Below are 14,394 nucleotides of genomic sequence, written 5' to 3' on the forward strand. Positions count from 1 at the left end.
GTCAAGCAGTATGTTGCTAATACTGTATCAACTCCTCGTCGATGCTAAGGCCATGACTTAGCCCTGACTGGCCCAACTCATAAAGTCAAATGAATCTCTTGACCTTATGCCATCACCTGTATACATCCTCCACCAAGTTATCACACTTATGTCACCATGACCTTATAAGGAGTTCCCAATGCAGCTACGCCCACGTGTATTGTCTAACCCCCCAATGCATCGTCATGGCATCAGGCACAATCAAAATGGCCCATATAATGTACGGGTGTAAGCTGGTGACTTACAGAATTCTCCATAAATGGGCATATAAGGGACGAATAGATACAGACTAGGTCTCCTCTCCATATATGGGCATAAAAGGTACAAGCACTGACAGATACAGTCAGATATCTCCATTATATAGAGGAATAACAGTCGGGTTGGTGGTGGGACGCACGCATGAGGGCCACGCATGAGGGCCACACATGAGGGCAATGTAGATATACATTCAATTTGTACTCGGGGGTCCTTGAAATTAAACGTTTTTTTTAAGCACCGCTATAATCAACATATCTGTGTGCATATATACTGTATACACCAGGGGTCGGCAATAGGTGGCCCGCGGGCCATTTGCGGCCCACGAGGCGCCCCCTTGTGGCCCCTGGAAGAATTTAATTTTTATTATATATTTTCAAATGGGGTCTTGCCCTGAAAATAAATAATTGTACACTCTCAAGAGTTAAAGATTTATATGGTGGGGACCACCTGGAACCCCCTCAAGGACCACTGGATGAGAACCACTGTTCTACATCTATTCTAAGCTTAATTAATGAATGAAAAAATAAAAACCCACATTTTTTGCGCGCACGGACTCGGCCCCCAGCCTGGTACCCTACTCAAAATATGGCCCTTGAGGAAAATTAATTGAAGACCCCTGGTATGTACATTACACACACACGCAGGCAGGACTTGGATGTTGTGACACTCTGAGGGAGAGGGGACAGCGTGTGAACGGGAAACGAGTGTCTGTCTTGTCAGAGAGGGAGGGGGGTTGTGGGCGGATGCAGAGGGTTCAGAGAGCTCTGAAAAGCAGACATTCCCAGCCGAGCTCCGGAACTCTGCCCTCCACACACACACACACACACACACACACACACACATCCTGGAGACACCACTCACCTCCTTAAACAACAAAACACTACTGCCGCCACCGGTGTGTGTGTGTGTGTGTGTGTGTGTGTGTGTGTGTGTGTGTGTGTGTGTGTGTGTGCACGCTTCTGCCTGGGAGATTGATAACCACCCTTCCACAATAACATACAGTCAGATAACCCAGGGTGAACTGTTGTGTAATCGAGGGAAAGGCTCTCACTACAGCCAAGGTCAACACGCATGCATACACACACACACACACACACACACACACACACACACACAACAGGCCAGTCAGCTGATTTAAGCACACCACACACATATAAACACACAGAGCTCTCGCAATTAAGTTCAAGTAAAAACAACAGACAGAACAAGGAATATATAGGAAAATATCACATGGGTGGTTTTCGAGCATCATAACTCATTCGATGGTCAAATACTACCAACTCCAACGTGCTTCATCAGGTGTCCATAGCATGAAATATATATTATTTACCTTTTATTTCATATTTTGAGACTGTGCCTTACCACAACTGTCCTGGGGATTGAGGGTGGGGGTGGGAGGCATAGATGAATGAGGGTTTTATTTTATTTTTCTCTACTTCCTTTTGTATATCTTTGTCACTTAGGATTTGTCTGACCTAATGTATCTTTTTTTATATAATATTGATTGCATTACTAGTATGTGTGAAGGCTGTTCTTATTTTAGAGGCTACCTATACTCGCCCCTGGGCTTGTTTTGTCAAAAAAAAGATCATAAAAAACGATTTTGAAAAGAGGAAATTACATTTCTGTTAAATAAAATTTGAACATATGAAAAATAACTGAACGGTAACCATAAATAAAATATTGAATGTACTATGGCCAAAATAGGATAGCATAATTAATAATCTTAGACAATCTACAAGCTCACAACGCGCCAGTTCACAATGCGTTCGTGAGCTTGTATCTGCAAGTGTAAAATGCATGGACATTTTTCAAAATGGAAACATTTATGACGATTATGGCAACATAATTGTGATTATCTCAAATTTGTGGCGATCAGGCAATTATGTAATATAAGTGTACTGTGACAGGCCTACTTACATGGTTGTCATTGGCAAGGATGGGGCTGAGGATGGGGGAGCCTGCAGGGCTGCAGAGCTCAGGGAACGGGTTGGGGATGGCTGGGAGAGAGGAGGGACGCATCTGCTGCTCTTCCTGCAATCGCCTGCAGAGGGGGACAAACATACACACACAGGCTATAGCCATGTCACAGAAAAACACCACACATTCAAGATTTCAAGAGGGATAACTTGCGTGTGCGCGAATGTGCGTGCATGTGTGCTTTTGTGCGTACAGACATATAGGGCCATACATGCACACACAACGGACAAAGCCAACTCGGATCGTGACAAATCATGACAATGAACACAATATTTTGGGCCGATCAAATCATTAGAAAGAAGAAAATAAAGGCAGGAGACAACACTATTTGTTTTGTTTTTCTTCTTATAAATTATTTGATCGGCCCAAAACATTGTGTTCATTGTCATGATTTGTCACGATCCGAGTTGGCTTTGTCCGCGGCGTAACCGTCTTTAAATAAATACTTAAAGAAAATCCTATGGGAGAAATGCATTGCATTTCATTTCCTGGGCCACTCGTCGTTCTGAAAGGGGGAGGGACTGCGACGCTCTATAGGCCTAGAAGATAGACAGGAAAGAGGGAGAGAGAAGGGGAGGGACACGCAGCAAAGGTAGTCATGAACGGGACTCGAACATGCAGTGCGCTGTCAGGCCAAAGCCTATATGTGGCATGTGCCAGGACCACTTGGCCAGCGGGCGCCCCAAGCACCACACCTCTTACATGCTTTCTGCTTAATGAAGTGTCCCTGTGCTGCTGCGATGCATTTACATTATTAGTTTTTACGGCTGTGGCACTCAGACAGGTGTCGGTCTGCACCGAACATAACAGATCTGCCCGAATACAAGATCTGCTGATGTGTTCGGTGCGCCACCATTGAAGAACGGAATATAAATCACAGGCAGCAGCAAGCGAGAACTTCAGGGAGAGAGAGAAAATTAGAGAGAGATGCATGCATGACAATGGGGTCTGGGATTTAACTTTAGCCTATTTTGTGCAGAACTGAGCATGTGAAGTTGCTATTTCGCCAACTATTATATGTCCGTTCTTTCAATGCGCCATCATTTGACCTAGGGTTTTTTTTTAGGGTTTTCGGGTCTAAAATGGTGTTACATGTTAGGGTCGGGCCGGCTCAGTGGGGCACAGTTAGGGTCGGGCCTTAATTTTCAGGTCTAATGTCTAATGCAAGGTGATTGGAACATTGTGTTCTACCTGATGTGCATGGGCTGAGAGCGCCGCAGCCTCTCCCGGGAGGGGGCCTGCTGGCTGCGCCCAGGGTGGGGAGCATACACGTGGTGGTGTGGAGCGTGCACGTGGCCGTTGCTGTGCAGGAGCAGCGGCGCGTCGGACCGTGTGCTGCAGCTGGAGTACACGCTCTCCATGGACGAATTCATCTCGTTCACCAGCTGCTCCAGATCCACATCATCATCTAGCGGGAGAGAGAGACAGATATAAGCAGGGGTCATCGCCATGTTAGCTTGTGGTGGACATTTTTGTCAACATTCCATTTTTGCCACGGATATACAAAAGGAGTTGACAATAATATTACCAGAAACGCATAAATAGATATGTCAAAATGTCAAGAATAAGACAATGGCCCGGTTTCCCAAAGGACACCTCTTACACCATGGTGTAAGAAGTGGTGTTGCACATGCTCAGTTGCTCCTCTCGGCCGCACACAGAAGCCTGTGAACATAGACATTCCATGCATACAGTAGATGTGCCACACAATGGTAGGCCTGGTATGGTATAGTCCTCAGGCCATGGTAGGCCTCAGGTCTACCTTTTTTTTCTTCTTTTTAGTAAAGAGAGCCTACTGTCAGCTGTCCAGTACCATTGCGTGGCACATCTATGCACGGAATGTCTATGTTCACAGGCTATGTGTGCGGCCTAGAGGAGCAACTGAGCATGTGCAACACCACTTCTTACACCATGGTGTAAGAGGTGTCCTTTGGGAAACCGGGCCAAGGACAGTCAGAAATGAAAAGGGTGGGCATATTACAAAGCTGCAAATACCCACTAGATGTCACCAATATGGAGATACAAGGTTTCTGCCCGACAGCAACGATAAGCATCATTGGGTATTAAGACAGTCTACATTAACACTACATTAGGAAAGCTGGGTATTTAAATCTCGGATTTGCACTTGCATCTCCTGCACCAAGCAAGGTTTATGACACTGGTTCTCAATGGGGTCAGGGGACCTGCAGAGGTTGATGCTCAATATGCTATCAGCCTCCAATCACTGGCACAACAGAGACGTCACACCATGCATCAATAAAAAGTGGGGTCATTTTAGGGTGAGGTGTTGGATTATACTTAGAAATGGAGTTAGGTTACAGTAGGGTCAGTGCTTGGGCATTTTTGTGGCAGAGGTTCAAAATTGAAACAATAAAAGCCAAGGTAAGCCGTGGAATGTATGTTACAAATGAAATGAAGTGTGTGTGTGTGTGTGTGTGTCCATGTCATACAGAATTCCTGACATTGTTGTACACTGGAAAGAGACTGCTCACCAGTAGTGTGTGGTACAGGGTGGTGAAACACTGAAAAGACACGTGCCAAGTGTTCAGGGTTCAGTCTGAGACTGAGAGTGCTCTTTGGTCATTCGGAAATTCAATATGTTGTGCTCTGGGCGCAATCAGTGTGCAAACTGACCACTCCCGACTGAAAAGCCTGAAAATGGAGGATGGCTATTTGAAAATAGCCAATCTACTCAACGTTTTGTATTTAGGAAACTTGATGGCGGGAAAGATAGAAGGAGAGGATATAGATAAATAAAATAGAATAATAAAAAATATTATTGGCAGCAGGAAAGAAAGAAATGGGGGCAGATGGACCCTCCAACACAGGGACAATGGGAAGAGTTGATTGAAGAAATATATCTCATGGAGAAACATCATTTGAGACTGCAGGAAGATCAAATGGATGATAAATGGTTGAAATGGACAATATTCAAGGCCGAACATAAAGACGAAGGGTATGGGGGAATAAGGAACAAAGGAAAATGCCTGGGACTATGTGAAGTAGTATGGAAGTTTGGATCGGCAAATGTCGACTGTGTTTTCTTTTTCCTTTTTTTTATGTTGTAAATTGTTTAAAAACATTTTATGTCAATACTTTTGTACTTTTACCCAAGTAAATTTAGAATTACAGACTTTTACTTGTATTTCTACATTATAGTATTGATTCTTTTATTGAAGTAAAACATTGTTAGTGCTTTTACCACCACTGGGTGCTGGTCTCACCAATGCTGCAGTAACTTGTGATTATGCTTGGAAAGCAATATTTCTATATACACAAACAAACACCCGCAGGAGAACTATTTTATACTTCCTAGCGATTCTCACCATTTCCGGTTTGCCGTTATCTCTACATAAACAAAACTGCTTCACATTGGTGCCGGTTACACCAATGCAGATAAAACTGATGTAAGAGAGTCATCCGAGCCAAAGAACACAGGAGTAAACTAGGAGTAAACAGAGAGATACTGGCTAACGACAACCATTTCTGAAAAACACGAGATCTGCAATTGTACTTATTACTTAGTATATTTCCGGACATTTAAAAATAAATAAAAATAGGGCTCATCATGATAGACATAATTGCCCATTCCTAGCCAACTCAAAACATGGGTGCGCGCGCGCACACACACACACACACACACACACACACACACACACACACACACACACACACACACACACACACACACACACACACACACACACACACACACACACACACACACACACACACACACACACACACACACACACACACACACACACACACACACACACGTCCCCGTGCCCCCCCATCCCCACGGGACAGGGCGTCATGTGATGGTGAGGGGGTCATGTGCAGGGCAGGGTTGCTTGTCAAGCATTTAGGAAGAATGACAGAGCACATAAGGACAGAGGTTGAAATAACAGAGAGAAAGACAGAGGGAGGAGACAGAGATCAAGAGAGAGAGAACGCAGACTGAATCATGGAAGAAAGTTTTTAGGGCTGAAATGATCGATTCTTTTCTTTTACGTTAGTGATTAATCGGATACGTCAAAATAATAGATTTTTGTAATTAAATTGAATAGACTGATTACCACTTTAGGGACGGTGATTAAAAAACCTTCCCTGCCAAGGGTTTATTTTGATTAAGTTAGATCACGCTCGTATGCAACATATGAATGCCTATCGTTTGCTAGGCGATAGATTAAAAAAAAGAAAAAAAAGAAATCAACCACCAGTTGTTTTTCAAATGCTTTTATCTTCGATTATTTTCCCAGATTCCGTTTTTAATCTAAACAAGTTTTGTTCATGGCCGACAACTGTCACAGCATCACGCAGCTTGTAGATCGAATATATTTGAGCTATTTTTGAACATTGTTCAATTGATGCGTTTACTTTAAAATCAATGATATTTTATAATTGATTAAATTGATGAGTTTGATTAACTGCTGAAGCTCAAATTGAATGAAAAATGTGAGAGAACAGCAACTGAACAAACAGAAGAATAGAACAAACCTGAACTGGGGATGAGGAAACCTGGACTATGAGTGAATGAGTGAGTGAGTGTGGCGCTGAGAATGACGCTCAGCGTTATCATTGGGATTAATAATGTCTACATGAATATGCTGTTCACCAAACTGCCCAAACCCTGGCAGTTGCCAGAGAAAGGTAAAAGTATGATCTATGACCCCAAGCGGGGGTAGAATTGACTGTATGAACAGGCAGAAAGCCTGACAGTCTAGGTGTGAAATGGGACACCACTATCTCTGTCTCTAGGGAAGAGAGGCAGTAGTAGCACAACTGTTACTAAAACTACTAACAAGTTATAATGATCCATAGAATGTAATTATTGTAACACAGTAATGTCATGGGTTAAACTGATCTATAATCTTGAAGTATAGTCATACAAAAGACTAGGAGGTTAAAATGTCCTTTCCCAAGGGGCTCCAAACCTCACAGCAGGGGTCCTGATAAGAGCCCATTCACATAGCCACACAGCCAGTGTGGAAAGCTTTAAGCTGACCAATGGCTGACGGGTTGGCACAAACAGCCAATCACAGGAAAGGCTGATATTCCAAGGCAGCAGCAGAGGGTTTAAAGTACCTAGGCTGTGTCCCTTGAGTCAGATTCACCAACTAGGGCCAAAAGCTATCTCAGTTCTGGGACCGTCCAACAAGACGCTATCCGGCAGCGAAACCCTTTGTTAAACCAAGAAGAATCCAACCTCGTGTACATGCACGATGAACCAGCCCTGTATTACACTACAAGGGCGATCAAAGCAACCTCACATTGACCAATGGTAAATATGCATTCATGCTATCAACTATCAATAAGTGCTATCTATGTGTTGTGTAGCCTGTAAATTGACAAATGTATCATGTATATTCTGTCTCACCAGGTTTTTTTACCTAATCAAAAGTCTAACTAATTTCAAAGGCCTGAACAAGGGCTAAAACCACTAACCTGATTTAAAGAGCTAAGCTCATCGTGTTTAAATGTATGTTTATGAAATCATAATAAAAGTATATAAAGACACATGAGTAATGTTATTTAGATCGCGAATGGCCTGAGATTCGAGTAAATACATGACCCTGTGTGAAGTTGTTGCTCCTTTCGGAGGGGTTAGGAAGCACGATAAGTTATCAATTAACAAATATATCGTAGCAAGCTATGAATCTGAACAGTGAGTGAGTGAGTGAGTGAGTGAGTGAGTGCGTGCGTGCGTGCGTGTGTGCGCATATTTCGTAATGTCTGCTCTGTACCATTTGTGTATCTGTGCCGAGCACAGTCCATACAGGAAAGGATTAGCAATTCCTTCTGGTTCGAATAATCAAAATATTTGCAGATGAACTGGCACAATCCACACAATAAAAATGTGCACAGTAGCAGTGGCAACACAGAAATGTCTGGGGAGGGTTAACTGACATAATGACTATAAAGGGAGAAAAAAGAACAGGGCTTGTAGAATGCCATCATGAGGCCGATTTGAAAATTGTCAAGCACACAAAATGTGCCACTGATTTTGCAGCTGTTTGTGAAATCAGCTGCACACAAAAACTAATTCCTGTCACGGACTTCGGCGATAGTACTCATCGTCGTGTTATATCCCCAGTCTCAGTAGAGGACTGCACTGGCCCCTCAGTAAGATCTTATCGGATACTGTAACACTGAATCCAGTTCCACTCTGGCTACTGCGTGGGACAACAGTCTGTTGATTATTGTGGAGATGTGCATCATGCAGCAGCACCCACCACAGTAAGTAGCTGAACACGTTTCACTGGGTCGTCAATGAGGGACAGGGACGGGCATGGGAAGGTCAAGCAACCTGAGCTCCACGGAGGGTTTAAATACACAGTATGTCTGCCTGGGAAGCAGTTGTGAGACACCTCTATAGTGCAGAGTCAGAATGAAACCGTAGCAGGCTGACTTTGACACCGACCGCGTTTTTTCACTGGAGTCATCAATAGGCCACACACACACACACACACACACACACACACACACACACACACACAGGTCTAGTGGCGAAGATGTACGTATCGCACGGACGTACTGCAAATGGCCAATTACAGCTAAGAGCATTTCAAAAGGTCTACAGCCAATCGTAAACAAAGGCAGGAGGCATGAATGCCTTTGTGCAACGGAACTCTACATAGCCTACTGATCTGGAATGTTGCACTTGCACTGGTGTACATGTAGATGTGCTAGCGCCATGGTTGGAGTTAAACTGGACAATCTGGAGGTGGTTGTAAGGGACTGATGAGAAAGGTGGAGGGCATCCTTCCTGATGAATGTCTGCCATCCTCCTCTGAGATGTGCCGAGGCACAGAAACATAAAACTCAATCCTCTATCCCACCCTCCCCACACCCACAATCCCAAGGATAGTTGGAAAACAGTCTGGAGAAAAGAAAAAAAAATCTATATACACAAAAATATACATGCATAAACAATTACAAAAAATGATCATAGCAGATTTTGTTTCTGTTGTGGTTTGGCGCTGGTCGAGGCATAGGTTCTCTTCTCTCTCTCTCTCTCTCTCTCTCTCTCTCTCTCTCTCTCTCTCCCTCTCCCCTGTTTGGATGAAATTGGTATCTCAACCTGAAAACGTATTTTCTGTTAAAGAGGTGGAGAGATGGAACTACCATAATGTTACAAAACAAACACTATAGCAATGATTACAGTCTAAATATAGAGCCATTTATCACTTATTTTAACAAAGACATATCAATTAAGTGATATAACTGTTGTTCACTGTTCCAATATTGAGAGTCTATATCATTATATTCACTGTTGATAGACAAATATTATCCAGAGGACTAGTGTTGTAGGCTGGCTGACAGTGACACAGACATTGACTGTACGCATCTGCCTCATATTCACCTATTTATGGTCTGTAAATATCCATTCAATCAGGTGATAAGATGTAAATTAATTCTTATATTCATAGATTTATTGATAGAATACTCAGATGGGTGAACCAATAGGACCAGAAATCACACAGGCTGGGGCTGGCTAACGTTCCAGCAATATTTTAAAAAGATATATCATTATCAGTTGTCCACATGAGAGGAATATTAATATTAACTTTAGTTTTTTTCAACCAAGGGTCATGTTTTAGGTTGTTATTAGAGAAAGTAAAAGATGAGTGTTCATTTTTTTTCATTTGCTGCTTTCTTTCATTTTAGGGATTTTAGCTGCATTCGAGCATGGGGCTAAATATGTATTCTTTTTACAACATTTTATAGCCATTATTTTTTTATTATTTACTATAGTCCTACTAGACCCCAGGAAATTATCTAGCCACAAAAGATCACTGAATGTGAAGGGGGTGACAAACTGACCTGTTGAGCCATACAACACAGTATGGCAGCCCCCAATAGTACCCCCTTCACATTCAGTAGATCCTGTGAGATTTTGTGGCCAGATGTAATTTCCTGGGGTCTAGTAGGACTATAGTAAATAAAATAAAAAATACATTGCTATAAAATTGTGTAAGAAAATAAATATTTAGCCCCATGGTCGAATGCCCCCGCCCCACCAGTCAAAAATAGCTAAAATCGCTAAAACGAAAGAAAGCAGCAAATGAAAAAAAATGAACAGTCATCTTATACTTTCTCTAATAACAACCTAAAACATGAACCTTGGTTGAACAAAACTAAAGTTGTCCTTTAAGGCCAGGCAATATTCATAGCCAATATTGATGGCGGTTATTTGCAGATTAGATTTTTGTCCCTCTATAGTCAAGTTCTGCACATGGCCTATAGAGATCTATTCTACACTTATAGATCAGCTATTTTCATTATACGACGGTATCCTTGAACTCCAGCATCCATATTCTGGGGGGAACATTAGCCAAAAATAGACGAATTACAAGCTCCACAACGCATCACAACCATTGCAATGCATTGTGAGCTTGTAGGTCGTCTATTTTTGGCAATGAGATTTGTGTTGACAGAAAAACGTGGTACAGAGACAACTTATGTTCAGTTTAGCAAGTCTAGAGGTCTCCAGTCACTGTGTTCAGAATAACCACCTATACATTTATGACACACTCTCACACAAGCTTGACCAGCCATCGCCATCAAGAAGATCCATATACCCCCGGGAAGAAAGGCGGGCATTGGAATTAATTCTGAATGGGCCTGTGAGTTTTCCAACAAGATTCCCAGGATTTTCCCCTGGAAGCCAAGTGCTTTCCGGGAATATGCCTACTGACTGACTGTGCAGAGAGAGAGAGGACAGAGTGGCAGAGAAAACACTACAACGTTTGTCTCTAAATTCTCCATCTGGACAGCAGAGGAAGAGAGGAAGATCGGCATGTGTGCCAGCAGACGGTTTAGTATACATTATAACCCTATGGAGCAATGTATGGAATATCTGTATGAGGAAAGTGTGTGCGTGTCAGCGTGTGTGTATGTGTATGTGTGTGTGTGTGTGTGTGTGTGTGTGTGTGTGTGTGTGTGTGTGTGTGTGTGTGTGTGTGTGTGTGTGTGTGTGTGTGTGTGTGTGTGTGTGTGTGTGTGTGTGTGTGTGTGCATTTGCAACAATGCATTTGCAATAAATCTGAACATTAAGAGGTAAGATGCAGACAGGACGGGGAGCAGCAAAACGTAAAAAGAGAGAAGAGAAGAGAAGAGAAGAGAAGAGAAGAGAAGAGAAGAGAAGAGAAGAGAAGAGAAGAGAAGAGAAGAGAAGAGAAGAGAGAAGTTACCATGGTGATGTGGAGAGTTGCCCCTGGCTGAGTGCTGAAAGCGTGGCACAATCAGCTCCTCTGGTCTGTGAGAGGAAGTCCTGTCCACAGTTTCCTGTCAAATGCAAAGAAATGTAAATACCTGCTGAGACTGTGTGACGGTCTTAACCATAGACGTATAAACGTAGACGCCCTTTCCGGCTCTGGAGCGTATGTGCTCAAGGGAGGGCAAAACTTTCCCGAGATTCCTTGCGAAGCCCCGCGGAAGCATGAGCGTGCGTCACAGAGCGCATGTTCGGGTCTGTAAGTCCCGGAAAAGATGCACTGTGATTGGCCAGTAATCACTTGAGTGACAGCGGGACGTACTGTAACGTGCCTTCCACACTTCCGGCGTACTTCCTCTCCCAGTGTAAATTCTTCCACCCCCCTTCAACACACATCACCCCAACGAACTGCAGCGGCCAATGAGGCATCTATTTTTAAAATATCTATGGTCTTAACTAGGGGTGTATCGGCCGACAATCGATAGGGGGCGATATTTGCCTTGATAACTGGCGCATTAGTAAAAAACTTGACTTTCACGATGGCAGTAGCCGATGTTCTGCTCTGCAGCCAAATCCGGTAATGCACCCATTTTCATGGGTGGATAAGTCATAGAGTCAGAGAAAGGAGAGAGATATGGTAGGGTAAGCACTAAGCCCTGTTAGCCATGCAGCCTATATTTCATGAGCTGTGGTGGCTTGTTAGGCCTGCACTGTCTCAATTAGGGATTTTCCCAGCGGTTAATTTCACTGATGTGTACAACCTTTATTTAAATAGTTGCAAATGTATTCATTAAAAAGCTGAGCACAAGTATTTTTGATCTATAAGGCTCATTTGAAAGAATATATTCAGAGTATATGACAGCTTTTTAAAATCTTTATAATATTAGAATTTTACACAGCTGTGCTACCAAACTAATTACATCACAGTCTGTTTGCAGAATCTAGGTCAAATCAATTAAGCAGCAGGAGCTGCCTATAAGCTCCCATATTCTCAATATTAAATAAAAAAGACTAGTTAAGACTTTGCCTGCTATGTATATTCATCATACCTTTTCATTCTTAACTATACGTTCGACCTGGCATCCCTAATTTGGGGGACTTTAATGTCATTAAAGGTGAACATTTTCCAAAAAGCAACAGTTCAGAAGCCTGCCTATCCAAGCCAATAGAAACAGCAGGCTTTCTATTACTGGACAGTTAGCATGCTAAGCCTACTGTTCTTGTGATTAAAAAAAACAATGATGTCACTGGTAGGCGGGTTTCTGAAGTGTCCACAGCCCTCCTCTGAGGCACAAACGATATACAATTATATGAAGATAGGTTGAAAATTGGTGAAGATAATAGGAATGTTCCTTTGACATGAAGTAGGCATGTCTGCTTTCCAGGAACAACTCTGAAGGTCAATTCCCTGTGGAATATTGGCCTGCTGACACACAATAGATCTTTTGACAGACAGTATACCACCTGCATGTCTCCAAAAAGATCCATCATTCCTGCATGCAGGAACACACATGCATACATTGTGTGTGCGTGCAATCACATGAGCAAGAACACCCAAAATCTCTCTCTCTCTCACACACACACACACACACACACACACACACACACACACACACACACACACACACACACACACACACACACACACACACACACACACACACACACACACACACACACACACACACACACACACACACACACACACACACACACACACACACACACACACACACACACACACACACACACACACACCCCCAAGTGCCTCACACATTTTGTTTAATTCAAAGCAGCCTGAGGGCAAGAGCACTGCAGTGGAGAGAGAGAGAGAGGTATAAAGCAAAAAAAATAATTCAATCCACACTTTTCCTGGAAAAAGAAGAACGCGGAAGCACAGCTTCCAGGAATTGAAGGAATAGAAGTCCCGCCGTGCGCGCGTCTACATACACGTGCACACAAACACACCCAGTCAGAGGAAGATTTATAGCTCTGAGAAGAAGCCAAAGGCTTTGCAAGGAAGGGCAACTTGGCTGTACAGAGCATGTGGACTGAAGGAGAAAAGTGGAGTCTGTAGGTTTCAGCTGAATGGAATGGGAGGAAAACAATAGGAAAACCTATAAATTTGTCATAAAATAATTTAAAAAAAAAACACTTTCAGGTTAACTATTGTAAACTGAATTTAGGGCCACTACATACTTAAATACAAATACTTTACACTCAAGTGTAAAGTATTTATTTAAAGCTGCAATCCATAATTTTCAAGTCCTAAGCAGAATGTTTTACCCGTGGCTCCCACAGTGGGAGACAAAACTTCTACCACTCTCCCAAGATAATAATATAATTTTTTTATCCCACGATTTTGTAACCCATTTTTCACCCCTGTGTCAATTATCTAATGTGATCCTGGGCTCTACACACCCTCCGCCAACCTGGGGAGGGCAACAGACTTGAACTCATGCCTCCTTCATGCATGAGTGTCCAAGTTGCTCCTTTACTGCATGTTTTTTTGTGAGGGTACCTACCCTAGAGGGGCCCTTTCGCCAACCTCGCCTCGGGTATGGGCACTGATGATGCAGAGGAGAGAACGCCGCCAGCACCCACAGCGTCCCCAGCGGGAATCGAAACCAGGACCTTCTAGATGTGAGGCGACAGCACTACCGACTGTGCCACCGTGCCCCCATCAGGCAGTAATACTTGTCAACCAGTGGGGAGTAATTGTGGAAGAATCCTTTGCTCTATCCACTCTTGACGTCAAAAAAGCGACGTCAAAGATCTTTGTAGCCTGGTTAACGACTCCCCCTTGAAATCACATTTGCATTCATTTCTGTAGAGTCTACTCTGGACCATGCTAATGCATGGTTGGTTGTGGGAGTAAAGCGTTGCCAGACAACCCC

The 14,394-nt window shown here is 43.1% G+C and overlaps 1 protein-coding gene across 2 annotated transcripts in view; it reads right to left on the reverse strand.

Moving 5' to 3' along the window:
- The window catches only part of LOC308332272 (growth factor receptor-bound protein 10-like), an 87,823-nt gene that overhangs the window by 37,540 nt on the left and 35,889 nt on the right, over nt 1–14,394 (reverse strand). For both annotated transcript variants that reach the window (XM_080788071.1, XM_080788070.1), the window contains exons 3-5: nt 11,475–11,568; nt 3,469–3,685; nt 2,218–2,341 (exon numbers count right to left, since the gene is read on the reverse strand). In XM_080788071.1, the coding sequence (XP_080644197.1) occupies nt 2,218–2,341; nt 3,469–3,685; nt 11,475–11,568 (435 nt within the window). The remainder of the gene's footprint in view (nt 1–2,217; nt 2,342–3,468; nt 3,686–11,474; nt 11,569–14,394) is intronic.

Source organism: Protomyctophum bolini (assembly GCF_963924005.1).
Source record: "Protomyctophum bolini genome assembly, chromosome: 17".
Lineage (NCBI taxonomy): Eukaryota > Metazoa > Chordata > Actinopteri > Myctophiformes > Myctophidae > Protomyctophum > Protomyctophum bolini.